General features: G+C 46.6%; 1 protein-coding gene and 1 long non-coding RNA gene across 4 annotated transcripts in view; one reads left to right on the top strand and one right to left on the bottom strand.

Moving 5' to 3' along the window:
- Positions 1-27,067, top strand: part of GRIK4 (glutamate ionotropic receptor kainate type subunit 4) — a 315,293-nt gene that overhangs the window by 284,034 nt on the left and 4,192 nt on the right. For 2 of the 3 annotated variants that reach the window (XM_034754418.1, XM_034754416.1), the window contains exons 13-19: positions 7,939-8,052; positions 14,817-14,926; positions 17,808-17,981; positions 18,498-18,663; positions 20,970-21,195; positions 22,712-22,840; positions 26,888-27,006. In XM_034754418.1, coding sequence (XP_034610309.1) covers positions 7,939-8,052; positions 14,817-14,926; positions 17,808-17,981; positions 18,498-18,663; positions 20,970-21,195; positions 22,712-22,840; positions 26,888-27,006 — 1,038 coding nt within the window. The remainder of the gene's footprint in view (positions 1-7,938; positions 8,053-14,816; positions 14,927-17,807; positions 17,982-18,497; positions 18,664-20,969; positions 21,196-22,711; positions 22,841-26,887; positions 27,007-27,067) is intronic. The other variant, XM_034754417.1, reaches the window with a different exon arrangement.
- Positions 10,839-27,067, bottom strand: part of LOC117868481 — a 35,398-nt gene continuing 19,169 nt past the window's right edge. Inside the window, exon 3 of the long non-coding RNA XR_004643646.1 lies at positions 10,839-12,292. This is a non-coding gene — a long non-coding RNA (uncharacterized LOC117868481). The remainder of the gene's footprint in view (positions 12,293-27,067) is intronic.

Raw genomic sequence — 27,067 nt, 5'->3', positions numbered from 1 at the left:
CCCTGTTCTGTGGATAAAATGCCTGGATTTTTCAGAAGCTTTTAAGGGATTTAGGAGCAGAGATCTTATTGGAAGTCCAGGACTCACACTCCTAAAGGTGCTTTGGAAAACCCAGTGCTTCCAGGCCTGTCAACCTGGCGTGTGTCACCGGGGGTGAAGTCACACAAAATCATCTGCTCAAAACCACCAAGTCTTCGGGGTTTTCACTGAGTTTTGTTCCACCAGCTTGGCAGGAAGCAGGTGAGAAATTGAAGGGAGCTAGGTTTGTGTCCAATGATTAGGGCACGGGCTTAGGCTGTGGTTCATTTCCCTGCTTCACCAGGGACTTCCTGCATGGCTTTGGACCTTGCACCTCTCTGTGCCTGAGTTCCCCATCTATAAAATTAGGATAATTATGCTCCCCTACCTCACAAGTGTGTTGTGAGGATCTAAAGTGTTTTGAGATCTAGTGATGAGAAATGCTTTATAAAAAACAGACATTGCTATTATTAAGGGCTAGGGCAGGGATCATCTCTCAGGCCGTCCTAAGGGCCATGGGGAACTGGCATGAGTTCCTTTCTTACCAAACTGTCGACTAACATCACGCGCCATCTATCACCTTTAGTGTCCGGATGAGCCGTCTATGCACTGAGGGCGGTACCGGAGGAGAGAGCCGGGTCCTCTGGATGGAAAATCCCAGGGTTTTACTTCTTCAGGCTGTTTAATAGTGTAACAGCTCAGAATCCAGGCTCAGTCTCACCAGTTAATAACGTTCCCAGCTGCAGCGCAAGTGCGTTTCCGTGTGTGTGTTCAGAACGCCGACAGCATTAATGCTTAATGGCAGCTTTAGTTAAGGCAGGTCATACGTTTCATTTCAAACACCAGTCCACCAGGGGATCCTCTGATCCAGCGAGTCTTTTGTTCTCATTTCAGCCGTCTTCTGCTCTGGAAGCATCTGGCTGCGCTACAATAATGCACTTTGTCTTTTTTGAGTTTATTTAACATTTATAGCTGGGACACAGCGTAGACAATGGCAGCATGAGATGCACACATGGCACTTGGACGGAGAGGGGGGAGACTCGAGGCTCGAACTTGGGCAGAACGCAAAAGCAGCAAGGAAGGAAGATGCGTGTCTGCCCAAGATGTGGCGATATGAAATCAAAATAACTTCTGCCTCTGTTCAAGTGAGGAGTGGGTGTAGAGCATTAACATTTGCGAAGCTCCTAGTGTTACTAAGATACGTTGACCTCAGTGAGTCATGGGGGGGAAAAACCCCATCTCTCTTGGCCAAAGGCACAAGCTCTAGTCAGATGATATTCAGGCACAGAGTACAAATGGGTATGGCTCACCAAAGTTTAATGCCTCTGTGTGATTTCCCAGTGTGTGTGTGAGAGAGCCTCAGATACGGCACAATAATAATAAAGAAATGAAGGCCCAGGTCCTCTGGGTCACAGGGTTTTCACTCTGTGCATCACAGAGAGGGATGGATTTGCACAAGATCTTGTGTAGGTTAGAGCAACCGGGGGCTGCTCTAAGCTCTGCCAGTTGGAAAGGTTGTGAAAGGAGAGTATGGGAGCTGGGAATAGCTGGAGCGCAGTAAACTCTGCCAGCATCTCCTGCTGCCCTTTATGCCAGGGCTGAGAGTGACTCGGTGCTGGGTATGCCGGCTCTGCATCAGATGAAAGCTCCCTGAGGGTGGGGCCTTATCAGCTGGCTAAGTCTGGCTACTTTACTGCCCCTTTGTACCGGTGCTTTAACATCAGGGGAGCTATGCTAATTTACACCAGTTGAGGATCTGACCCTCGGTCAGCAAGTTTAGATGCTCAAAATAATTCCTGGCCAGGAGAAGAAAACGCTGAGAGTTTGTGTGCAAGGGGCCTATATTCAGAATAAAGGACACTTGCGATTCCTTTATATAGGTTTTTCTTTCTTCATCACTGAAGCTGGATATTTTAAAAAGAATCGTTTCTCCTATCTCCACAGTCTCGGGCGAACAGTCTCTTCAAATTTGTATAAGCCGTCTCAACGTACAGCACAGGAAATAGGATTTACTGTGACACCGAGACGCGGTAACCTTGGAACAAAGTCTTCCAGGATTGTAGAAGTTGCTTTGCTTCTTGCCAGGACAATCTGACTTAGTCTCTCCTCCCTCGGGGATGTTGTATCAAACATGTAGCCTCTCCCCATGTCTGACCACGATTCTCTCTTAGGGGTACTACTTTCCTCACATAGTTAGTTGCTGAGCTCTCCTGTCTACAAGTCCACTGACGCCCACCTGTCTTTTGCTCAACAGCTACCACACAGAAATTGTTCCTGGCACATGGGCGGAATTGATCTTACCATTAGGTGGAGTCACAAACCTCCTCCTCCTTAAAGCACCAAGCCATTTATGCAGCAAGAAAGGTCATCATGCTGGCTCAGTGGCTCCTCTGTATTCTCCTGTCTAAGCCTTCCCTCCCAACCTGTGTCACTGCATCTTGGAAAAGCGTGTTCCTGTTTCTGTGCTTAGTCATCTGCACTGGGTGTCTTTTGAGTTTCCACATGTGCCCCAGAATCCTTTGCACTGCCTGCAGCTGTGCTTTGGAAAGAGATGTTGCAGCAGCCAACACAGCTAATTGTAGATCACAACCACATCTAAAGCCAAAGGTACCCACGGCTGAGTTGAGACGGGGAATATACCCCTTTGGCCTGGCGAGACACGGGGAAGGACCATGTACACGAAGCTCTGCAGCCAGAGAAAGGATTAAGAAAACTGACCTGTTGATTGATGTGGGACAAGAGCATTCTTAGTGCTATTCCGGTTAACACCTCAGATACAGTCTCTCTGGTGATCTCCTTTTGATCTATCTTAGGCCTCCCCAAGTGGTAGAATTTCTTAGATATCATGGCATGCAGATCAATAGAGCCAATCTTTGAATACTCGTGGTATTTATATAACACCAGTTAATCGAGTATCTAGACACCATGCCAGGTTATGATGATAGATACCTTTTAAAAATACCTTAGGTGGACAGCTGGATAGGTAGAAATTCCCCCTGACCTGTGACTAATTCCAGTCTGAACTTAATAAACATCATCTATAGCTGCCTCCAAACAGCCACAAAATCTGGCACTGGTTACGCCAATAAATCTTATGTGCCCAGAATGTGACATGAGGTGTAATTAGTCCTGCCATGTGTTCAGGGGACTGGGCTAGATGACCTCTTGAGGTCCCTTCCAGTTCTATGATTCTATGTCACCTTCTCGACCCACACACCCTGCTAACTCATGGGTAGATTTTTGCTGTTCTGCTAGCCTTTCCCCCCCCCACCTTTCTTCCTGCAGGTAATGAAATAGAACTCCAATAAACCAACATTTTGTTTTTGCTCTTGCCGCTCCTCCTGTATTTTATAGCCCTTTAACTGAGAGACTTTGAATGGAGGAAGGATTTTTTCCCCCCCACTTCTACCAGAAGATGATTAATCCAGTTATTCTTAAGAAAATCCTGCAACAGCAGCAGGTTCAGGCAGCATGCAGAATGAAGCACACATGCAAATTTGCCATCTCACAGTGCATTTACAACTAAGGCACGGATGTGGAGAAATAAGTCACATATTTTATCAGGCCTACAAGGCTTTATAGTGCATTGACTGCCTTGCAAACCTTGTGAAACTCAGGGATGCCAAACACAAGCTGTTTTTTTCCCACCTGCATGACTGGGACAGCTTCCTCTTGCAAATAACAGAAACATATATGTGAGAGAACAGTGCAGACCTTATTATTAAAAAAAAGCAATTGAAGCCATTAAAGAGAGCTATAATAATAAAAATCATATTTAAAATTAAAATCACTTATCTGCATAAGAAGATTATTAAATATGGATGGATTTTTTTAAAATCTAATTTGCTTTACCCCATTGATGGCACTTTACAACCTTGTGAGAATGTGTGTTGTGTTGCCCTCTAGTGGTTGGCCCACATAAAGGATAGCAGCCTGCTTCTGCTGCCAGCTGATGGAGAGATTCCTTTAACCCAGGTCTGTGCCGCAGTGCTGACAGTTCAAATTCTGCTGATGATCTCTAATGGGTTATTTCATTTGTTTGTTTTAATTTTATTTAGCTTAAATAGTGAAACTAAGGTGACTATTTTCACATTTGGTTTATTACTGATTTCATTTTCTAACTTTTCTAGCTAGCAGTTTCCTACACTGTTTCAGTGCAAAGGGAGAAAATGTTTTTGTTTTTTATAGTTTGTTGTTGTTCATTTATTTCCTGAAAACATTTCTGTTCACATTAGACCAAATATATTTGCTGGCAGCAGCAGTAGACTGTTGTCTCCTATGCATCTCACAAGCCAGAGAGCCAAACTGCGCTGCAGTTCACTGGGGTTCTCAAGCCACAAAACAGCTGTGGAGCTGCTCCACAGGTGCGACTACAGTATTGAGGTTGCAGTAGCTACTGTTCACTAATGGATCTGCGTTAGATTCTGCACAGGGCTTTGGCTGGTTGCCTGTGGGATCAGGAAGGAAATATTCTCCCTCCTTGCATTCTGGAAATGGGACACTGGAGAGAGTGGGGCCGGTGTTCAGAGGCTGAACAGAAATTCTTTCTCTGGTGCTTGGCTGGTGGCTCTTACTGATTGCCATTTTAAGGGCGAGGAAGGAAATTTCCCCTAATCAGATTGAAAGGGACTTGGGCGGGGGGGGGGGGTCTTTTTTTCCCTTTGTTTTTTTGTGTTTTTTCTGCCTTCCTCTGCAACATAGGGCGCAGGTTGCTTGCTAGGATGATCTGCACATATTTCAGTTCCCTGCCATTCCAGGGGCTTCGGGCATTAATGTACCTTGGTCCCGCCTGTTCTCGGCCTGTGGCACACAATCGTCTCTGAGGGCTGTGGTTGGGCTCAGTACAGGAGTAACTGGGTGGGACATGTGGGGGGTGGCGTGTGAATGTGCAGGAGGTCAGAGTAAATGATCTGCTGGTCCCCTTCTGGTTTTCAGCTCTGTGCTTCTCCCCCCATGCTGCTCCGCTCCACCTCAAAGCCTCCTCACAGAATTACAGCCCATGCTACGATAGGAGGTGTGTGCCTCCTTTTATGGCCTCCCCAAATCCTGCCCCACATAACAGAACAGTCCCTGGTTTCCCTGCATCTGGGGATCGCCACACACCTGTGCTGGGGTAAAGGTGGGTGGGGAAGCTGGCTTTGCCTCATTAAGGTATATAAAACCTCTTCTGAAAAATAAATACATTTGGCGGAGGGTAGGTTCATAGCGTCCCTCACTTCATTTTAAGCTTTGAGAGTTCAGGGCCGGTGGAAGGTGCAGTAGTGACAGCTGTGGAGGCTGAAATTCACTCCTCACAGAGCAGAGCCAGCGTGGGAGCTGTAAGGAAAACTCCCCCATGCTGACCCAGCCAGTGTTTTGGTGGCTTTGGTGACATGGCCACCAGTGTCTCTTCAACCTGCCACTTTACCGTTGTATTGAACTTGGCAAACTCTCTTCTCTTGGCCTGATGGGTGCTGGATAAAGGAAAGCGCTGTTTCGTCCAAGAACATTAGTGCTCTTTAAAGGGCCCTACCCTGCTCTCCCTGAAGTCACTTGATTTCAGTGGGTGTAGAATCAAGCCCATCATCCTTCCTTTGGGATTTGCACAGGTTGAAAAATGATAAAGATCTTTTTTTGAAAAAACAAACAAACCCTGAAATAATCTTCATTCCACAAGGAGCAAGTTTGGGGGGGTTTCATGGAAATCTTTAGTTTCAAAAATGTTTTGAAAATGTTAATTTTTTTTTTATATTTCCTTTTCCCTTCCTTCTTTCTCTGCCTTCCCTTTCATCCTCCCCTCCTCTTTTTTCCCTTTTTTTTTCTATTTTGCCCATGAAAAAGTGGGGCAGGGGAGAGAGAAAAACAAAAGGATTTGGTTCAAAAACAATTTCAGAAAAACAAAGGTTGGCGAGTCCGTCCCCCCCCCCCCGCTGTTTTTTTATTCAGAATATTTTTGTCCCCAAAATATTTGACCAGTGCTATTTGGGGCTCCTTTCTTGCTGATATTCTCTCTTTGTTTCTGCTCAAGAGGAGAATTGGTTGCAAAGACTAAATGAAATGTTTCATGGGGATGTATCGGTTTCAACAGAGACGGACCGATCGACTCACTCACTCTCTATTGCCTGGTGGTTAGCTCACTGACTTGGGATGGGGGAGCGCGAGGTTCAAATCCCCGCTCTGTTTGATTCAGAGAGATCTGCGCTGAAAAACTCTGCTCTGATTCAGGCCAAGCTGGGTCTTGAAGCGATCTTCCCCACATCACTGGCCAGCACCCTAACCACTAGACCATAGTCTCACACCTTTGCAAATTAAAAAGCTCAAATTTTGCTCTGTAAATGGACATTTTGACCTAATTCTGTTTTTTGCAAAAATGTTTAAAAGCTTTTGGGTTTGTTCCACTCCGGAAACCTCAAAAATTGCTGCGGATGGAAAGGGTCAGCTGGAGCCAAGAGTATAAAAAGGATTTTCTAGAGCTGTTTTGTGACTTCTATCCAAACTGCCATCTGTCTCTCAGATGCTCACAATCCACATCAGTGTCATTGTCATCAAGTCCTTCATCTCAGTGTCATTTTCCTCCTTTATATATCTGTCATCCTGCTCCTTGTCCCCATGCAAAGCTTGCATTCAAATACCTCTTCTGATTGTTGGGAGAGTTCGGAGCTGGTGCCAAATTCTTGCGATTTTATCGGCAGTCTTACGAGTTTGTTTTAAAAGCTCCATCTCGTGGAGTCAAGTGATTACATGAGACACTCAGTTTTCATTTGTTTTAAAAAGTACATTTCTAGCCCACAGGGTTGCGGCGGAGAAACGCTTGAAAAATGTGACTTGAGCCACCGCCTAAAAGTTCAAAAACCTAGAGGGTCGATGCAAAGAAACTATTATTTTTAATCTCGTGGTTTTTAAGCCAATCTCATGCTTTGGTTTGTTTTTCGTGCCTGATTCATGATTTTTAACTCTTGGGGTTGGCAACACTGCAGACTTTGTGGCTTGGGAGGCATCTCTAATGATCTTGTTTAAACTGTGAGCTCCCTCCTGTGGCACTCTGTAAGTAACAAGAATCCTGTTTGGAAAGGGGAGGACGTGTCTTGTGGGGTCGGGCTTGTCTCCTCTTCAAACCATTACAACACTCAGTGGTTCTACAGCTATTTTCATCCAAGTATCCCAAAGTGGCCTGGGTATGTGGTTAGAATGACGGACAACAGACCAGCTAAGTGTCTGCCCTCATGGTCAACCACGTTGAAGATGGAGCAAGATCTCAGAACTCTGAATGTGAATGACCATCAAAGGGAAAAATATGCCCACAGGGGGGGGGGGGGGGGGAAGGAATTGCAAGGACAGCCAAGGACAGCCATGGTCTGTAGAGCCAGGGAGTAGAGTAGTATTTTGTAGATGGATAAATTGAGGTAAGAGAGTCTCAGAACTCCCCGCGCTCCTGCTTACTATGGTCAGGAAGAGGGAGAAAGCCTAGGAGGTGAATGTCTCAGAGCCCTGATCTTGGAAAAGGGAGAACTGGTCTTTGTTCTGAGCTTGGCCTAAGGCTTGGTGAGGCCGGTAGAGCACTGACTGCTCCTGGACAGCAACACACTCTGCAGTGACGTGGGGTGAAATTTACCCCGTGCAGATTCCCTGCACAAGGCCTAGGCTCTGTCTAAGTGGGTCCTAGGCCTTACCCAAAGTCCTCTGCTCAAGGTGAAATTACACCCAGGAGGGAAACATCCTGTCTCATTGAAGTCAATGGCAGAACTCTCATTGACTTCAACGCGGCCGGGATTTCCCTCATAGTGAATAGGTGGGTCTCTCTGGCCGTGGGTTTTGCTGACTTTGTGGGGATGAGTCCTTTGGGGCTGGGGATCCTTCTGCCAGGAGTGTGGTTTCTCTGCCCCCCTGGGGTCCAGCCTTTGGGGCAGGCTGTTGATCTTCTCTGCATTCCTTCCTCTTTAGAAAGCCGATTTGGCAGTGGCTGGCCTGACAATCACGGCTGAACGGGAGAAGGTGATTGATTTCTCTAAACCTTTCATGACTTTGGGAATTAGCATTCTCTACCGAGTTCATATGGTAAGAGACTTATTTTATAACCGTGTATGTCATTACAGTTATTTGCATGCAAACACACATAGTTATAGGGGAATAATGAATGACTCAGACGAATATTTTGATTTCTTATTTAAACGCAAATGTGCTGGACTCTCCTCCCCTCCCCCCCCCCACCCTGTTTCAGCTGCATGGGTTCGGCGGAGAGACACTACCATTCAGACTCCCAGTGCCAAAACCCCCATGGAGCTCTCACTGGTCCCAGGGGGAGCTCAGCGCACAGAGGACTGCACAATCTGCCCCACCCGACTCAAAGGGTATGTCTACACTGCAATAACCCCACCCCCTCTGGCACCGAGTCTTGGTGCCTGGGTCAGCCGACTTGGGCTCGAGGGGCTCGGGCTGCAGGGCTAAAAATATCAGAGTAGAGGTTTGGAGCCCAGGCTCCAAGTCCCATCCCCCTCGCGGGGTTTCGGAGCCTGGGTTCCAATCTGAGCTTGAATGTCTACCTGCAATATTTAGCCCCACAGCCTTAGCCCCGCAGCCCGAGTCAGCTGCCCCAGCCCAGCTGTAGCCATGCTGCGGCGCTTTTATTGCAATGCAGGCGTACCCAAAGAGGCTGATCCAAAGCCCATGAAGTCAGTGGAAAGGCTCCCATTTGGTTCTGTGGGCTCTGGAGCAGGTTTCAAATGCAGCAGGTGCACGACCATGACAAACGCTGCAGCCTATTGCTATCCAGCCATGCGACTTTCCGGCATCATTTCATGGCGTTTCTGAAGACAAGCAGGATGGGGCCTGGTTAGTATTTGGATGGGAGACCTCTAGAGTTTGCTTATCGAAAGTATAAAGTGGTACACCTCTATCTCGATATAACGCTGTCCTCGGGAGCCAAAAAATCTTACCGTGTTATAAGTGAAACGCGTTATATCGAACTTGCTTTGATCCACCGGAGTGCGCAGCCTGGCCCTCCCGGAGCGCTGCTTTACTGCGTTATGTCCGAATTCGTGTTATATCGGGTCGCGTTATATCGGGGTAGAGGTGTATTATAAACTAGGGGCTTGATCCTATCACCCTTACTCACTTGGGGAATAAGATTGTATTTTACTTCTCAGGTAGTCCCATTGATTTCAGGGAAACTCCTCATAGCATAAGGTATAGCTCAGTATGAGTCAGTGTGATTGAATCTGGCCCTCAGTAGAGGAACACCTAGGGTGTCAGAGGAGGCATCAGTGATTCAGATGGCTCTATGTCTGTACTGATCTATTTCTCAAGGAACAGTGCTGCCGGGTGGGATTGTGTTTTGGACAAGATGCAAAATAATATTACTTGGTATCCTGCTTTTTCATCCTTAGATCTCAAAGCCCTTTATAAACGTGGGCAGATATTATTGCCATATGATAGCTGGAAACTAAGGCACAGCCAAGTGAAGTGATGTGTAGGACAGGCAGCAAGTCAGCAGCGGTACTAGGAACAGAACCCCAAGGAACAGACCTCCAAGTTTTGCCAGTTAACGCCTATGTGAGCCACCTGAAGTCAGTAGAGCTTCCCAGGGATAACTGAGGAGACTGTGGCATTGATGTTGTTTATAACAAGATGCTGTAATATACCTAGTCAGTGTTTTGATATGTGCTTTGTATGGCTCTGTAGGCGATAAGAAATACGGTCTTGATTACCCATCAGCTGAACAACAACAACAAGATAAAACAATTAAAGCCTCTTCTATCCCTCCCCCTGCCCTGTCTCAATACACAAGGCTGTTAAAGATGCAGCATCTGACACGAACGTAAACAAACTTGCACACACAAATCTGTGTGCCGGGTTGTCTCCTGCCAAGAACAAACAAGTAATTAAAATCTAGTTAAAATTCCATTTCCTCTGGTACGTGCAGAATGAAGGATCAATGAGTTAACTGATCAAACAGGATCAGACCCTTTCATGCTTTCCAAGATCAAATGCATGTAAATATTCCTGCCTTGCAATGCATGCTTTCTGCAACTCCAGCTCCTTCCATGTCCCAGATGTGTTTCTGAGCATTTCAACCTGCTTGTGTTCTGGTGGGGTTTTTCTTTTCTCTCTTTCTCACACATGTTTAAAGGGAGGGGAATTGAGTATTGAGCATGGTCTGCTTCTGACATACTCTGTGACCTTGGGCAATTTCCCTTGCCCCAAACACAAGCCTTATTTACCTGTCATGCAGGGAAGTGGCGAGGATATTAGTACAGGGCTTTGGGGAGGTAACACCCTCTAAGTTAACTGCTGCTGCCCCTGAATCTAGACGAACATTTGAAACTGCTGCAGGTCTAAGAAGTGTTTTGCAAATAATGTTATGCCATGGATCTGTTACTCCTCAGCTACCTCATCAAGCATCAGTGCATAGAATAGCCAGCATCAGTACATAGGAATTGCCACGCTTAATCAGACCAGCTGTCTGTCTCCAACAGCAAGGTGCAAGGCACCCTGCACAAACACCACTCCATGGTGAACCACTGAGGTTGCAGTATTACCTGTGCCACAGCTGCCTGGAGGCAGTGGTGAGCAATCACTGGTGGATCTGTTTGGCAGCAGATCCCATCCACATACCTCTTCCCCACTCGCTATCCTTCCAAACCCTGCTGTGCAGGGAGCACCCCCAACCCCCAGAGATGGATTCCGTAGCTGCAGATGCCACAAACCTTCTCCACCGCAGCATCACCGCTCAAGCAGCAGCAGAAACACCCCAGGTGCCCTGCATTAGGTCCCTCTCCCACCCCCTCAGAGTGGGTAGGGTTTCCTACTTTGCAGGAAGGTAATGCATAAGAGCAGTGTGGCAATTAACGAATTAAACCAGTAAATATTTATTTAGCAGGGGAAGGCATGATAGCTAATCGTTGTAGTTTTCCTTCAAGGATTCAGTTTGCAGAGCAGACGAAGGCAACTCCAGATCCCCATCTGCTCTTCTCCCTTCCCATTCCTCGCACATGGAGAACTGCAGCTGACGTATGTTAATCCACGGCTCTGATCAGATGATTCCTAACAAATAACTACAAATAAATGCCAAGGAGTTGTCTCCACGTCTCAGTTCCCCCCACCAACAGCTTAATGACATTGTATTTTATTTTCTGTTTAACTTCAATTCCAAATCCTTTCTCCCCTCGCCCCCATCCAACCATCGTGCTGTGTGTCTTTGCTATCACACATAACCAAATATGGCAGCTTTAAATGAGGCTGTCATTTTTCTCAGTTTCACTTGTTGTGATATAATCAAGTATGGATTTCTGACACGGGGACTCTAATGGACTTTCTGACTCACGGGCTGCTGAGAGAGAGTCTCCCCCGCCCCCCGATCTTTGTCCAGCCAAGGGGATACTGTGGAAAGAAGCAGAGAATGAATATGAGCTCTAGTCAAGTGTTTGGACCAGGAAGGGGGTTGTTTTCTATAGGGATCTGGGGGCAGTAGAGCAGGAGAGTATTATTTGTCTTACAGTAGTGCGTGCTGAGAGCATGGTCCCATTGTGCTGGGTGCTGCATAGACACATGGTGAGTCCTGGCCTCCAAAGACTTACAATCTAAGTAGACAGGACAGACAAAGGGTGCCCCAGGTCTTACAGCAGGTCAGTGGAAGACTCCCACAACAACTCATGCTTTTAGCTCTACAGATTCCCAATTCAGTCCTCAATGTAACAACTGTCCCATGTGCAAACATTTTGCCTTTGACCTGGCACAGAGACCAAGCAGCTGGGCTGGCTTATAAAGAAAAAAAGTGCTCCCCTCCCAACAAGGTGCAAGAAATAGAACTTATGATTCCTCACTACGTCGGTGAAAGACAGGACCGAAAAATATCCCAAAGAAAAACACACAGCAAAGGTGTTACTATAAATAACTATAAACAGCATCAAGAATGAACCAGAGCTCCCTTATAGCTAAGCCTCCCTTTTCCAGAGGTGTTGGCTGCTTATTTCAATCCAGGTTTTTGTGCCTTGGGCTAACTTTTGAGTCCCGTTTGTGAACTTGCTGCACCTGTGCTTCCTGAAGGGTTTGCCCCAGCTGGCTCTTCCAATGAGCAATAGCAGCATCCAGCAGCCATCAGGAGCTTTTGCACAGGAGTAGATGTGTAACCCGTTGGTCAGCATGTTAGACATCTCCCCACTGTTCCTGTTTCACAGATGTGAATCTGTTACATCCCGGAGTGCCTGGTTCTCAAGTCTCTAACAGCTTCAGCTAATATATTCAGTTCTAGAGGTCCTCAGTTCATTTCCAAGTGTCGGCTGTCCTCCCTCCTTGTTTTCTAGAAAAGATAAAGACAGACAGAATATTACAATGGGTAATGAAAGGAAGAGAGAGGAACCAAAGATTAATGTAGTCTGTCTCAAGGTTCATTCCTATCCCCATTCACTTGCACGTTGGATCTGGGGGTTTTGATTTGGTCCATCTTGACCCGAATTTGGGCCTTGGTTTGTTTTATAAGGCTCTTGAGATGTTATGATAGACCTTATTGGAAATGGGATTTTGGAATACCACCCAGAACTAGGGCAAATTAAGCAAAGGGGGCTTTTTCGCTGAAAAATTGGAGTTATTTTTTAGCAAAATCCTAATTGGTTTTGAATTCCCAAAATTCAGAAATCTACAAAAATCCATTTTTGCTTCAAATTAGGTATAGTTCATTGTGAAACTCGCCTCTGCAGGACAATTTCCCTTAACAGTCACTGACATGTCTCATCCTGGAAAAAATATATCGTGGTTATATTTCTTGGGGAATTTTTTTGGGGGGGAGAGGGGGGCGGGGAATTAATTGCTTTGGGTTTAAAGACAGCTAAAAAATCGGGAGTCTGATTTGTGAGGGAGGCGGGTTTCATAGGGGTTAGGGGTTATTTATTGTTGTTATTACTTTATGTAGTGCCACACCTGGGCAAAGTAAGCCAGTGGACTAAGGGGAAACTGAAGTGGCTCTCTGTTGAAGATGAGTCCCGTGTAAAGCAAAAAATCTCACAATTCAACAGCTGCTTCACTGGAAGTTCTTTCTCTCCGGGACACACTGGGGGATGACTGCTCAAGTGAGCCGGATTGAGCAAATGCCAGTATATGCTTGTGGGAGGCATCAGAGTGAGGTACCAATAAGGAAGGTACAGAGAACTCAGCTGAGATGTAATAGAAGGATCCATATACCAAGTCTCAATGTCCATCTCTCAGAGCTTGGAAATGATGCAGAGAGGGTGGAGAAAAGGCCGTATCTAGTCTGACTTTAATATAAGAAGATCTAAGTCTCAGCTGGCTTCAAGATTACAAGTGCTTTAAGAAATCGTACAGTAGGATGTTTGGTGAGCGTCCGAGTGACTTAGCTGTCTATGCGGAAGTTGTAGATTCCCACAAGCGACAGGTTCAAATCCTAACTGGGTCAACTCAGCTCTTCATCCTTCCATAATGGATCACTGAGTTGCATGCTTTTTCCTGTGTGTGTCTTTCTGCTGAGACCTTAAAAGCAAGTAGCTTGATTTGCACAAATGCTGAGCACCCACAATGCCCACGCAGGTGTCAGGGGCCCAACATCTCTGAATAACACGTCACAAGATGCTTTCTTCTTTGCATGGATATTAAGGAACCTATGGAGCTTATTCTGAAAGAGCAAGTCTTGATGCCAGTGTGCTTTGCCTCATTTTTTACTCCTCCCCATGGGTATGCAGCGTGCAGTGGTGCTGATGGATTGTAGCTCTCTCTATTTCAGAACCGCTGTATCTGAGTGGTTTGGAGAGGAGTGAGAAAAATTCTCAGCAAAATGGGACATGCTTATCATTTGAGATTCACTCCAATAAGAAAACTTCATGAAATTTCACAAATTTTTCTGCTCAAAAATTAAAGTATTTTAAGAGGAAAACAGCCTATTTTTTCCAGCAGAGGAGTGTCTGTTTTCAAACAAAGGTGGCTTTGCAGAGAAAACTTGAAATTCAGACACATTTCCTGAGATAAAGTAACCATTTGACTTAATTTTGCAGAAAAGGAACATTTCAAGGGCTGGAGAAACAACATGGCAAATATTTCTTTTTCATGTGAAACTTTATGCAAACATTTTCTCCACTTCTCACTCTAATGGGATCTGATGCTCTTTTACTCACCTACAAATGCTCCCATTTACCACTACCTGGCTGCTATGTAAAGATTATTTACACAAGTAATGATTGCAGGATCAGGGAATTGCACTTTTGAGATCCTTCAGGTTCACTATAGAAATGTAAGATAAAGATATTGGGTCAACTACCTCACTGGTGTATCTCCAATGAAGTCAATGGAGTTATGCCAGCAGTAATTTTAGCCCATAGGGATATAAACCTTCATGCTTCAAGGTATATGTCAACCTCTAACTAATGAGGGTCAGGAAGGAACCACCCCTAAGGGTAGGTTTTCCCATTACTGCAGGGTTTATTGCACCTTCCTCTGAAGCAGCAGGTTCTGGCCACTGTCTGAGACAGGATGCTGGCCTTAGTGGAGCCCTGGTCTGATCTGGTCTGGTGATTCCCATGTTCCTATATTCCTATTATAATCAAAGTGAAGGGGTAAAGAAGAGGGCCCTACTGGGAAATACATGTTGACTGGTGAGCTGCTGCAGAGCTTAATGCCTTGTTCCTTTTGCCCTCTGCTCCACCTGCGTCTCCTCCAGATCATTTACTGATCCCTTCTCTTGTTTGCCTGCATTAATCCTGCGTTGCTCCTGTGATATTTCGCTGCCGTTTCTATGTGTTTCATTGTGTTATTTTGCAGAATGGACTTTTTGATTTAAAAAACAAAAACCCGCTGGACTCTTTTTGTCTCCATCTTAGGGGCGCAAACCTGGCTACTTCTCTTTCCTGGACCCCTTTTCTCCTGGTGTCTGGCTCTTCATGTTACTTGCCTACCTGGCTGTCAGCTGTGTCCTCTTCCTGGTTGCTCGGTACTGTTACTTTTATTCCAGTTCCTTTCCCATCCTCGTGGTGCCACCTAGTGTCAGAATTTGAGAACTCCATGGGGGGGGGGGGGGGGGGGGTAGGGGGGGGGGGGGGTCTCTGGGAGCAATAGTAATGGGGGTTGGGTGTCAGATCATCCACCACCCACATCTGTCTCTCTCTGCTGTTCAGACACATGCGCAAACACATGCCACTGATGCAAATGGCAGTCCTGTGACCCCCATTGAGAAGTACTGGCATCATCGCAATAAGACAGGGGCAGTAGCAGATCAGTCAGATTAGCATGTATTTGGCTGCACTGGCATCAGCCAGTGCCGGAGGCAGCTTTAAAGTCTGGAAGGGGGAGGTTTGAGGTTAGGTCTCATGCAGCACAAATGGGCAGAGCCTTGCTCTGTTTGCATGCTAAATTCATCACAGAGAAGCCCAGCTGAGCGCTTTCAATGGGAACCGTGACGGCCAGCAGATCCGGACAGATGGCAGGATGTAGAGATCGTCCTCGGAAAACAAATTCACAAGCGTTCCCAGGATCTCTGCTGGTTTCTCCTACCTTGTCAGGGCCCTGATTGTACAGAGATTGGAAACAGCATTAGCATCTTTCTGGAGACTCACAGTTTAAGCACTGGTCTTGCTGGACCAGTGTCAACTCAGGTTACCTGTGGCCAGGTGTAATCATATTACTGAAGGCTCCTGGGCAGTACTTCTCCAGTTGTGGAGGGGGGGACCGTGCTACAATGCTGTTTTCCTCTGACCCAGTAATAACATGGTTCTTTTGGGCGCCTAGATGTTCTCTATGTCCTGGCAGTGTGCTAAAGATTTGCCCAAGGACACTGTTTCAGGGCATGGCTAATACCCAGCCCTTGTTACAAAATGGAACTGTGTAGTCACTGGGTCCCCTGGCCTGGCTGGAGTTGTAATGTTGACAAGGCTTTAATGGTTTTCAAAATCGTGTTACAGCTTCAATAACACAGCTCTGTAAACCATTTAACAATGCAGTCAGGCACTACGTGCACTGACATTTGGAGCCAGGGTACCCTTCTGTACATGTTTTAAACATGATTCTCTAGAATGGTGCTTACATGGTTTCTGATCTCAGTGGAGGAAGATTCATAGAAAATACTCTCCCAATGTGCTCAGGAGTTTGTAGCTCACTGCAGGGCCGTTTGGCCCTTGTGATTGGCAGAAAAGCTTCTCTTGGGACAGCATTTCGCTGTCAAACATCCAAAGAGAGGAAACGCTACCTCTCTGGAGTCACAACAAGGCACAGTGAGATCCAAAAGCAATAATACATACTGTAGTTTGGCTAATGTCAGTGTGAGCCGGTGGAGTCCCCACCCAGTTCCCAACACAAGCTGCAATCATAGCATCAAAAAATCAACCGCTTGGGGTCTGGTTTTATTAATAACACCACATTCACCCCAACTCCAGCCTTCGCCCCCGGTTTGGCTGCTCCTATGATTCCTCCCCATCTGCCCCAGCTCCTAGATCCCTCTCCCAGAGGGCTGCTCCCAAATCCATGTGGAGTGTAGGGAAGCATGCCACCCTTAACAATCATTAATCTGCAAATCCCTCGAGAGTCCCAAACCCCTGCTTAATGGCTGGGTCAACCAGAGAATCCAGCCACCCAGGGCCGGCTCCAGGCATCAGCTGAGCAAGCTGGTGCTTGGGGCGGCAGATTGTTGGAGGCGGCATTCTGCCCAATCCTAGGGCGGCACGGCCGCTTTTGTTGTTGTTGTTGTTGTTCTTGTTCCGCTCCGGCCGCCCTGTAGGGGGCGGCGATGCGGAGAACCAGAGCGCCCTGCAGGGCAGTCCTCTTCCTTCCCTCCCCGCCGACCGTAGCGGACCCCTCGCGGCAGGCAGCAGGAGGCGGCGCAGCGGGAGGGGCCGCGTGGCAGCGCCCCTGCTGTAGCCCTGGCCACCCCCTTCTCTCTCTCTCCCGCCCGCTCCCTCCTCCTCCCCCCCCCCCCAGCCGGTCCCCCTGCACCCGCGCTCCGGCCGTGACTCAGGTTTTTGTTTTTGTTTTTTTGCTTTGCCGTTCTGGCCGCCCCGTTTTTGTTTTGTTTTTTGCTTGGGGCGGCCAAAAAGCCAGAGCCGGCCCTGCAGCCACCTTATTACACTGACAAAGTTTGCACCAGTTCCCTCTTGCAGCAAATCTGTCTGTCCATCCCTTGGGTCACTGTGCATGCCTCAGTTAGTAGAAGGAGGAACGTTCACTCAGAAAAGAGTTTCACTGCAGGAACAAGGCAGCCTCCAGCCTGACAACTGGTGTGTGCCCATGCCCCATTTCTAAGGATGCTGGCTGTGAGAGCAAGCCAGCCACAAGAGGATTTCTCCTCCTACCAGGAAAAAGGGGATGAAAAAGAGACGTGGGCCTGGGGGGTGAGAAGGAGATGGAAAGCGAGGTAGAAGTTGAGGTGGGGGATGAGAGCCACTTTGCTGATTCACACGCTAGGTGCTCAAATAACTCCTCACCTGTGATGCCCGGGAGTTCTGTCCATCCCTAGCACCGTTATTCTACGTGGGAAGCGAAGTAAGTGCTACTCTGGAGATCTGAGCTACCGTCATTTCAATGACACTCCACAGCCAGGTTGATCTAGCAATCGTTATCCTTTCTACAGTGTGTTCCGTGTAGATTTCAGCTCCACCCCCGTGAGCTAATCAGAGCACACGGCACTTTCTAAACACCAGGCTCCAACTTTGTGTTTGAACTCTGCAATGAGCCCCTTGATGCCTGTTGCCAGCAAGAGTTTCCTGCTTAGAAATTCTGCCTCCTGGACAGTTAGAGCCTCGTCACTTTTCTTTTCCCCCTCCTGTATACGGTATTTCCTGTATCATGAACATATTTGGCCCGGTTGTTTCTTGTCACTGTAGACTGACGCCATACGAGTGGTACAGCCCCCACCCCTGCTCGCAAGGGAGGTGCAATCTCCTAGTGAACCAGTACTCTCTCGGCAACAGCCTGTGGTTTCCAGTCGGGGGTTTCATGCAGCAAGGATCTACTATTGCCCCTCGAGCTCTGTCCACACGGTGCGTCAGTGGAGTCTGGTAAGGAAACATGCCCATCAGAACTGTAAACCGCCTACAGTCACGGTTCAGGGTGCTGTAGTGTCGCTGCTGTAAGCTGTTTGGGAGCTTTAGGGTAAAACACTGTGGGATTGTTTTTACAAGGGTTTTGACATGTTGGCCGACAGCAGACAAGTCTCGGATAGTAGGTTATTACTCCACACTCCTCCCAAAGGAGCTCCAGATTGGGACAATCCTGCAGTTAACAGGAATTCTGCTACCAGAATGCTCCCTATTAAACTTATGGCCAACCCCAAGCAGAGGGCCGCTAACTTGTTGGGCTCCAAATCCACTCTGTTTGGTTTGTAGGCTTCAGATGAAGAAGGTTTGGGTGTTCAGGGGCCTTTGCATGTGTTTGGCCTATCGCTGGGCCTTTACTGGAATCAGCAGGTCCACAGCACCTCTGGCCTATCACTCCAGGAGGGGTAAGAGGATTGAGATCAGATTGAATCCTAGGGGGAATCTCAGTTCACCTTTTCTTCATCCTCCCTTCTCCAGGTGGGCATTCACCTTGATCATCATCTCCTCCTACACGGCCAACCTGGCAGCCTTTCTGACCGTGCAGCGGATGGATGTGCCCATAGAATCGGTGGATGACCTGGCCGACCAGACAGCTATTGAGTATGGCACCATTCACGGAGGCTCCAGCATGACCTTTTTCCAGGTGAACCCCATTCTCTTGCTATCAGGGAGTGGGGGAGCCCTCTGTTAGAATCAGATGTTCCCCCGGTAATACACCTTGTCCTGTCTTCTGTGTGTCCCATTCTAGTCTTCGGTTTGTGGGGGAAATTCTAGGAGAGCCCAGACCAAGTGGCACCCATAGCAGTTTGGGCCCATTTTATAGTCACTGATACCATAATGAGATTATTTATATGGTCCCATTTGTGTGCTCAGTGCCTTATAGACATGTACAAAGTCAAGGTTCCTTGCCCATTAGACTGACATAGCAAGAAATATGAGTAGACTGGGATTAGGATGGGAAGAGGGGAATCTGAGTTTGTAAGGGTTATTTACAAAGAAATTTCTGTTTTTTCTTGGTTGTATTTTCAGTGGGCCAAATTCTCAACTCCTTAATTCAGATTGTATCCTCAACCTAACCTCCTGCTGAGTGACAGACTGAATCTAAGGGGAGTTGTCCTCAGGGTTGGGCACAAAGTCTCAGATCCTATTTTTGAGGAGCTGGGCCAAGTTGCTCAGAGACAAGAAGTGAGACCAGATTGTGCCAGAGCTGAGATAAGTGAGGGAAGGCTAAGAGGTGAAATTTGAAGGAGGCATTTCTTAGCACAGCAATGGAAACACTCCTTGGAAGCTAGATGCCTAGATTCATGGGATATCTTTGCAGGACAATGCCTAGCTTCTCGTACTCAGAAGATCAGTTTGTGCACAGAACACCAGAGAGTGGGTAGTAAAGTTGTCCATAGCCATATGCTGTACCCACCTGATAATACCATCCCTGACAGCTAAGTATTTTGAGCCAATTTTTCCTAAGTGCGTATGTATTGTTAGGCGGCCCTAACTTCTGCACATGCAAGACTCAGTTTGTATCAGCACCTAGGTGTTGGCCAACCCTGATTTGCACAAGCAGACCTGTGTGCGCTGGTGCAAATCAGGATTGGTGCATGTGTTAGAGTCTGCTCACATGCAAGTCATAGATTCATAGATTCTAGGACTGGAAGGGACCTCGAGAGGTCATCGGGTCCAGTCCCCTGCCAAGTTAGGCACATGCAAAGGTTTTCACCCCATTTAGCCCATCATAGACTTCCGTATATCTCTGCATTTCCCTGTTCTGTCCAGAGTGGGAATGAAGGAGTTAATCTTTTGCACAGCGCTTTGAACACACACAAAGATGTACAAGGATTATTTATTTATTAAATGCTGAATTACCAAGGGGCAAGCGCTTTTCTCACTCTATTTTCGTTTTGAATTGAAGCAGGAAGCCCTCGAAATCTCACGAGTGAGTCTGATCTTTCCAGCCCAATGTTGCAGACCCAAGAGGTTTGGCAAAGGGACGCTTAAGCAGAATGCTGTGTCTAACACTAATTGAACAGCGCATGAGTGAATAAAAGACTGTGCCTAATGCATTTACTTAGTCCTGCTCTCTTCAGGGACACTGCAAGTTACAAATCATAGGCTTGAGTCTCCATTGCATCTTGCATAATCATTTACGCCAGTGTAAACGGAGTAAAAAGTAAATCAGCATGTGGCATTTTTTACCCCCATTTTGCAATCCCTTTGCATTGGCGTAAGTGATTGCACAGGATGCAGGGTGACAGAGCCCCCCTTATATTAAATAATAATAATTAATCATAAAAACTTAAAATTTACTCAGATTTAGTATTTCTAACTGTAATTTAATTTCAGTATCTATGCTGCTGGTTTATTGTTTGCCCTTCACTCAGCTCAGGAAGTAGAGATTAGTTTAGTCAGTTTCCCTTTTGTTTCAAACACAAAATCCTAGATTTCAACAGCCGTAAATTTTGAGGGAAATCAAATTAGATGTTATTACTGGTCCCAATATGGGGCCTGATCCAAAGCCCATTGAAGTCAATGGGCTGCACCAAAACCCCAGATCCAAACATCCTCAGACTCCAAGAAAGTTTGGGTCCAAACTTTGTGGCCTAGAGTTTTTGGGCCTTTAAACTTTTTCTTTCTCATTGCTGCAACGTTTGGGTTGCAATTGCTGCATGGGAGGGTTGGTTGATTTAAAAGCAAACCAGCCAAACAAAAATATTTGCCACTGCACTTAGTTTTTCAAATGTCATTGTGAAAACATATTTTTCATGTTTTATAATTTAAAAAAATATTTTTAAGCTAGAAGCTTCAAAGGAGCCTAAGGGAATTGGGCATCTGGCCCCCTTAAGCTTCTTGCAAAAATCTAAGCCTTCTATTTCAATAAACTTTTTAATTTGGGACCTAACCTATCACATGGGGTCCCCTGCAACAGCTCTTCTTCCTTCCTCTTTCTTGCAGAATTCCCGTTACCAGACGTACCAGCGGATGTGGAATTACATGTACTCCAAGCAGCCAAGCGTGTTCGTGAAGAGCACGGAGGAAGGGATCGCAAGGGTGCTGAATTCCAATTACGCTTTCCTGCTGGAGTCCACCATGAACGAGTATTACCGTCAGCGCAATTGCAACCTCACGCAGGTCGGGGGCCTTCTGGACACCAAGGGCTACGGGATTGGCATGCCAGTCGGTAGGCGGTGAAGAAAAATTATAGCTATTCTCAGCTCTCTGCAGAGGATCGGAGCATTTGAAAGGCTGAAACGGCTCTAGGAGCAATGTCAGTTTTCACAGATGTGCTATGTGTCACTTTTATTTCAAAGAGACACGATCCAGAGGAAAAATCAAATGTAGTTTAATTGTTCATCTGCGTCCCTTTAGATTATATAAAATGAAAGATTTTAAAAATATGCCATTATTTTGGCTGCATTTGTGCTCGTTGTTTGCTGTTTTGCCCTTCATTCAGCGCAAAAAGTGAAACTAGATTTGTTAGGTTCACTTCCTGCTTCTAGCTCCAGTGCACAGCTGTAAAATAACTGCTGAGAACCCCAGGGATTTTATCACAAGTCTGGTGTTTTCCTTAGAGCCTCAGCTTCTGGATTCAGGTTATTAGCAGAGAATCTCAGCTTTCATTTTTTGGAAAATGAAAATGTCTTTAGCCCTCGTGGTTGAAGAGAAAAGCCTGAAATGTGAACCTTAAAGGTTCCAACTGCAGCTGACAAATAAAAAGGACCCCAAATTTGTTATCTACAAATATCTCTTGATTCTTAGGCCAGTCTCAGGATTTGTGGGGAGGGGGCGCCTGCTTCGTGACTTTTGAATACTTGGGGTTAGCAACATTGAAATAGTATCATTTATAGCTTCCTTTCTGGTTCTCATACACATTGCTGTTGTCTTTGGATTGTTACTATTGTAGAGGATGGTTTAAATCCTAGAATAACTGTATTTTAACATTTCCATTAGGTTTTGTTAAAAAAAAAAACACCTTTCATTTACTAAATCTAAATTACAGGCTTAAAGTAGCTGGCTGCGTCCTGTGAAACTGTAGAATTGCAGTGGATAAAGCACATGCTGCTACTTTTTACATTGGTGGAATTTCATTGAATTACTCTGAATTTACTCTGTTGTACAGCATAATCTGTCTGAGGGTCTGTCTTCTGGATCTCTGATAGTGAAGAGTACAGAGAAAGCTTGTGGCTGGGGGCTTGAACCTGGCTTCTAGTGAGAGTTTGGGTTTGCCTGGTGGTTAGATTAATTGCTGCTATAGCCAGAAAGCGGTTTCCATTCTTGTCCTCTACTCCATATGGGACTGATGGCCAGAACTGAGCTACAGTTACAGGCGCAAGGAGAGGGAATTGAACTGGATGATTCAGGGGAATGGGAATCAGACGTGCAGTTGCCCATTTGAATCCTGCCCAGCATGGCAGCGACCAAAAGTTTTTCCCTTATGCTGGCTGTGTGGCGGCCTGTGGGAAACACCTTTGATCCCCACCTGGTCCACAGGGAACAAATCATCACCCACAGCTGGGACTGATGTGTTGTCCATCTCAGCGGTGAGGACCGAATGAGCCATCAGGACTGAACTCCCCTCTATCTTCTTGGTAGGAGGGTTCTCTTCAGTTCAGGCATGTTGACAGGGCAGTGTGTGTGGTGTGGGGAGGGGAACTGCCTAAACTATATCTTAACTCCCCTCCCCCTGGGTGCTGCAGGCTCCATATTCCGAGATGAATTCGACCTGGCCATTCTCCAGCTGCAAGAGAACAACCGCCTGGAAATCTTGAAGCGAAAGTGGTGGGAAGGGGGCAAGTGCCCCAAAGAGGAAGACCACAGAGCCAAAGGTAAACCCTGATTCTCAGAGACGCAGGTGCTTCCTGCCCGGTACAGAGTCTATTAATAAGGATGTACAGCAGTCCCATTATTATAGATGCTAGCAGAATGAGCTCACGCACCCTCCGCGAGCGATACCAGCCGGAGGTTTGGTTTGGTTTTGCAATTATTCTGACCTGAGATTTCTTCCTTAACAATGCAAGGAGAAAATCAAACAGCTCTGCTGAACCTCATGCTGTGTGTTTTTGCCTGGGGCAAAGATAGTAGCAACAACCAAATGACAAATCTTGGAGGCATATGGAGGGTAAATTAGCTTCTAATGAATGTGCTCAGCATTACATGGGAAAATAGATGGCTGAAAGGATTGCATCCAAATCCTGGACTCCGTTAAGAGAAAATGGAATTTCATCACGGAACCTTTGGTTAATGGGTTAATCTAAAGCTCCTTTAGAACAGGAAAGGGGGAATGGGGACTTTATTAATAAGGCTTTAAAACGGAAGAGCACGTCCTTCTGGGTAAAGCGATGCAAATTGCCATAAAAGCCATGGCCTTAGGCTGATGTCCCAGCGTTAGGAACAGTTGCCAGCTTAAAGCAATCGCTACATTTTTGGCAGTTGCTTTAACTTAAGCAAGCTTTTTTTTTTCCTGCAAGGCTAAAAGGTTCCTTGGCTGAGAGAACAGCCTTTTGACCGTTACAAGCCCGGAGACAAAGAGCCAAGCAGGCTTCTGATTGCCATTTCGTTTACCTGGCACATCTGACGCGCGGGTTTTTTTCAGTTTATAAGCCAGACTGTATGGATCACACAGGGGCTTTGTCTAGCATGGAAACTTCCTCCGTATCCTGCTTTGCTACCAGAAAACCCTGCTGTGTACTTCAGATCATAGGGAAGGATGCTGACTGCTGGGAGTTACAGATGTGAGCTGAGCCCCAACATCTGGAACTGGATTCCAGATTCCTTGGGTCTGGGTTTTTAGGTCAGCCCCTTATCTTTCCAGGGGAAGGATGATCCAGTGAGCACTAGCCTGGGACATGGGAAACCTGGGTTTAAGTCCCCGCTCCACTACAGACTTCCGCTGTGATTTTGGACAAGTCACTTTGTCTGTCTGTCTCTCAGTTCCCCTTCTCTGCAACAAGGATAACAGCACTTCCTACCTCACAGGGGGATACGGGGTGCAATACATTAAAGAGTATGAGATGCTCTGCTCCTACAGTAATGGGCATCAGAGAAGTGCTACAGATAGAGTCTCTTGAGACCATTTGGAAAATGTGCACCCTGCCTTGGATTCCACGCCCCCCCAAAGCGGTAAGGTTTCCGTTCATGCCTGTTAAACCCCCAAAGTTTCAGGGGAAGGAAGCGTGGGGAGCAGAGGGGATTCTAGATACGCTGCTCCACAGGCCTCAGCACAAGTAGCTCAAATTCTCTACAGGTCTCTCTTAAAATCACACAATAATCCCTATTTCTAGCCATTCAACACCAGTTCCAGGCCCCTCTCACTGGGAGTATTAGATTACAGGAGAGTCTCTGAGTGCCTTGTTGGACAGAAACAGCTGCCCAGTGACTTGTGAGAGCGCTAATTGCTTTATCTTGACATCCCAAATGCATAACCGAGCTTCAAAGGGATGAAAATCAACTGATAAATTATTAAAGGCATTACTTTCCATGGAGGGGAGGAGAGAGGAGGGGCACTCAGCAAGCTCTGCAGAGAGCAAACTCCACACAGGCCCTGAAGGGCAAAATCAGAAAAAGGGGCCAGTTCTGGTGTAGTTGGAGCAGGGGGACTAGGAGCCAGGATCCTGGGTTCTGTTCCTGGCTCTGCCACTGACTCACTGCATGGCATCAGGCACGTCACTACCCTATTCTGTGCCTCAGTTTCCCCATTTGTGGAACTGGGATGGTAATAATCAGCTCGCAAGAGCTGCATGGAGTTAATGCAAAGTGCTTGGGAGGAGTATTGTTTTAAATGAAAACCCAGCTATATTCTAATCCAATCTTTGGAGGAAGGTTGAGCCAGGCCTGTAGGTGAGGGTGGGGATGTCTCTGAGCTGGGCATGGGGGAGAGGGGAGTCTGAGCTGATATTGGCAGTGCTTATAGGAGGCCGAGGCAGGGTCTGGGTTGTGAGTGTGGGGGGATGGGAGGTGGGGTTTGAGCTGGGCCTGGGCTGTGACTATGGGATACATTTTATGCCCTGTAATTGCTGTCTTAGCGGAAGCACCTCTGCCTGCAAAGGTCTGATTTACTGGGTGACGAGAGCCCCTGAAGGTTGCCAAAAGAATGATGGAGAACGGGGGAGAAATGTCACCCTATGAGTTTTAAAACAAAGCAGGTCAGCGATTTACAAAGATTGGGGGGAGGTTTTTATGTCGAAAAGCCACGCAGAGATTCGGTCAGTAAATCACTGATTCTCTTGCTTTGATTTAATGTTACAGAGGGGAGAAGATTTTACAGGTGTCCTGGTTGACTAATAGCCACATACAGTCCCCTCAGTGCAAGGTGCCGCATGCTTCATTGTAATCAATTCAATCAACAGTCCAGTCCACCCACGACCCTAGAACAAGTAGTGCTGAAAGAAGTCATTTCTGGGACTCTGCGTGCTGAGCTACGGGCCCAGCTTGCTCTCGGCCTCCTTCCACAGCTGCTACAACAGGGATGGGAGAAGAGAAGACAGGGAGTGATGCTTCCGTCCGATTCATCGGGGGAACGGGTCAGAGTGTGTCCAAGGCTGACAAGCTGGGTGGCTTCCTGGTGTCAATTGATATAGCCCCATTGGACTTCAGTGGAGCTAGGTCGATCTATATCACTTGGGGACCTGGCCCATAGACGCCACTGGAGTTAGACCAGTTTACACCAACTGAGGATCTGGCCCTATTGACTTCAATAGGTCTCGACCAGTTTACATCAGCTGAGAATCCAGCCCATTGACTTCAGCTGGGGAGCCTGGCCCACTGACGTCAATGAAGCTAGCCTGATTTACTCCAATTGGAGATCTGTTCCATTGACTTCAGTGATGCTCAGCCGGTTCACACCAACTGGAGATCTGGCCCTTGGAACCAAATTTGCCCCTGCTGTAAGTGGAAAGTCAGTATTCGAGATCCCAATCTTGCTTACATCAGTGAAAATGCAGAGCAATTCATTGCCAACGGGGTTACTCCACTTTTGCCCCATTGTAACTGAGATGCAGAGAACATGGCCCCTTGATATTAATGACTTAGAAAGAGTATCTCTTTCTTGGCACGATTTTGTTGGCAGTGTGGGTTCCCCTCAGTCCTTGGATTGAGAGTTGTTTCAAAGACAGATGAGGAAATGCCCTTTGGCTGTGTCAGTGCTATGAGATACATAGTCTTAGTGACTAGGCCATTGGAGAGGGACTGCGGGGACCTGGGTTCTGATTCCACCAGTGACCTAATGTGTGACCTTGACTAAGTCACTTCTCCTTGTGCCTCTGTTTCTCCTTTTGCCTGTCCTGTCTATTTAGATTCTAAGCTGTTTGGGGCAGGGACTGTCTCTTACTGTCACCTAACACACTGCGGCCCTGATCTCAGTTGCGTCCTCTAGATGTAAATAGTAATCATTTCCCATCAGCATTATTGCATGTGAATGAAGGAATTGCTCTTGGTTTCCATCTCTTCCTTCTCTTTGCTTTGTCAATGATGCTTTCTCATGTCGATTTACTGACTTCGTAGCGACAACCGCTGAGTAAATAATTTGCACGACATAATTTATCTGATTGATCTTTCCTCCTTTTCCTGCTTTGTTTGTCTGCAAACCGCTTTACACTTCTCTCAGAGGTATTTGTTGTTTGAAATTATTTGCTAAATCCTACTTCCTAGGAAGAATTCTTCGATCGCAAGCAGATCATTGCATGTAATTTGGTATTTACAATTCAAGCTGTGCTAGTTAATTTTGATTGGACAGCAAAGGGCCCGCTGTACTGTTTTTGCTCCCTGAGTGGATGAGCTCAAAGATGATTAGAAGAGTCAAGGTTTCTGTGTGGTTCCGAGCACGTTTGTTGTCTCTTCCTCTCCAGTTTATTTTTTTTTCCTTTGCTTTATTTCAGGTCTGGGAATGGAGAATATTGGTGGAATCTTCGTGGTTCTCATATGTGGCTTAATCGTAGCAATTTTTATGGCAATGCTGGAATTTTTGTGGAGCGTACGACACTCTGAACAGACAGAGGTAGGCTCAGGACTGTCACTGATGTTACAGGAAGTATGTACGTTAATGTTTGTGAGGTCCT

This window comes from Trachemys scripta, chromosome 21 (genome assembly GCF_013100865.1).
Source record: "Trachemys scripta elegans isolate TJP31775 chromosome 21, CAS_Tse_1.0, whole genome shotgun sequence".
NCBI lineage: Eukaryota > Metazoa > Chordata > Testudines > Emydidae > Trachemys > Trachemys scripta.
The sequence above is the reverse complement of the archived record's forward strand: the minus strand, read 5'-3'. Positions and strand labels throughout refer to the sequence as shown.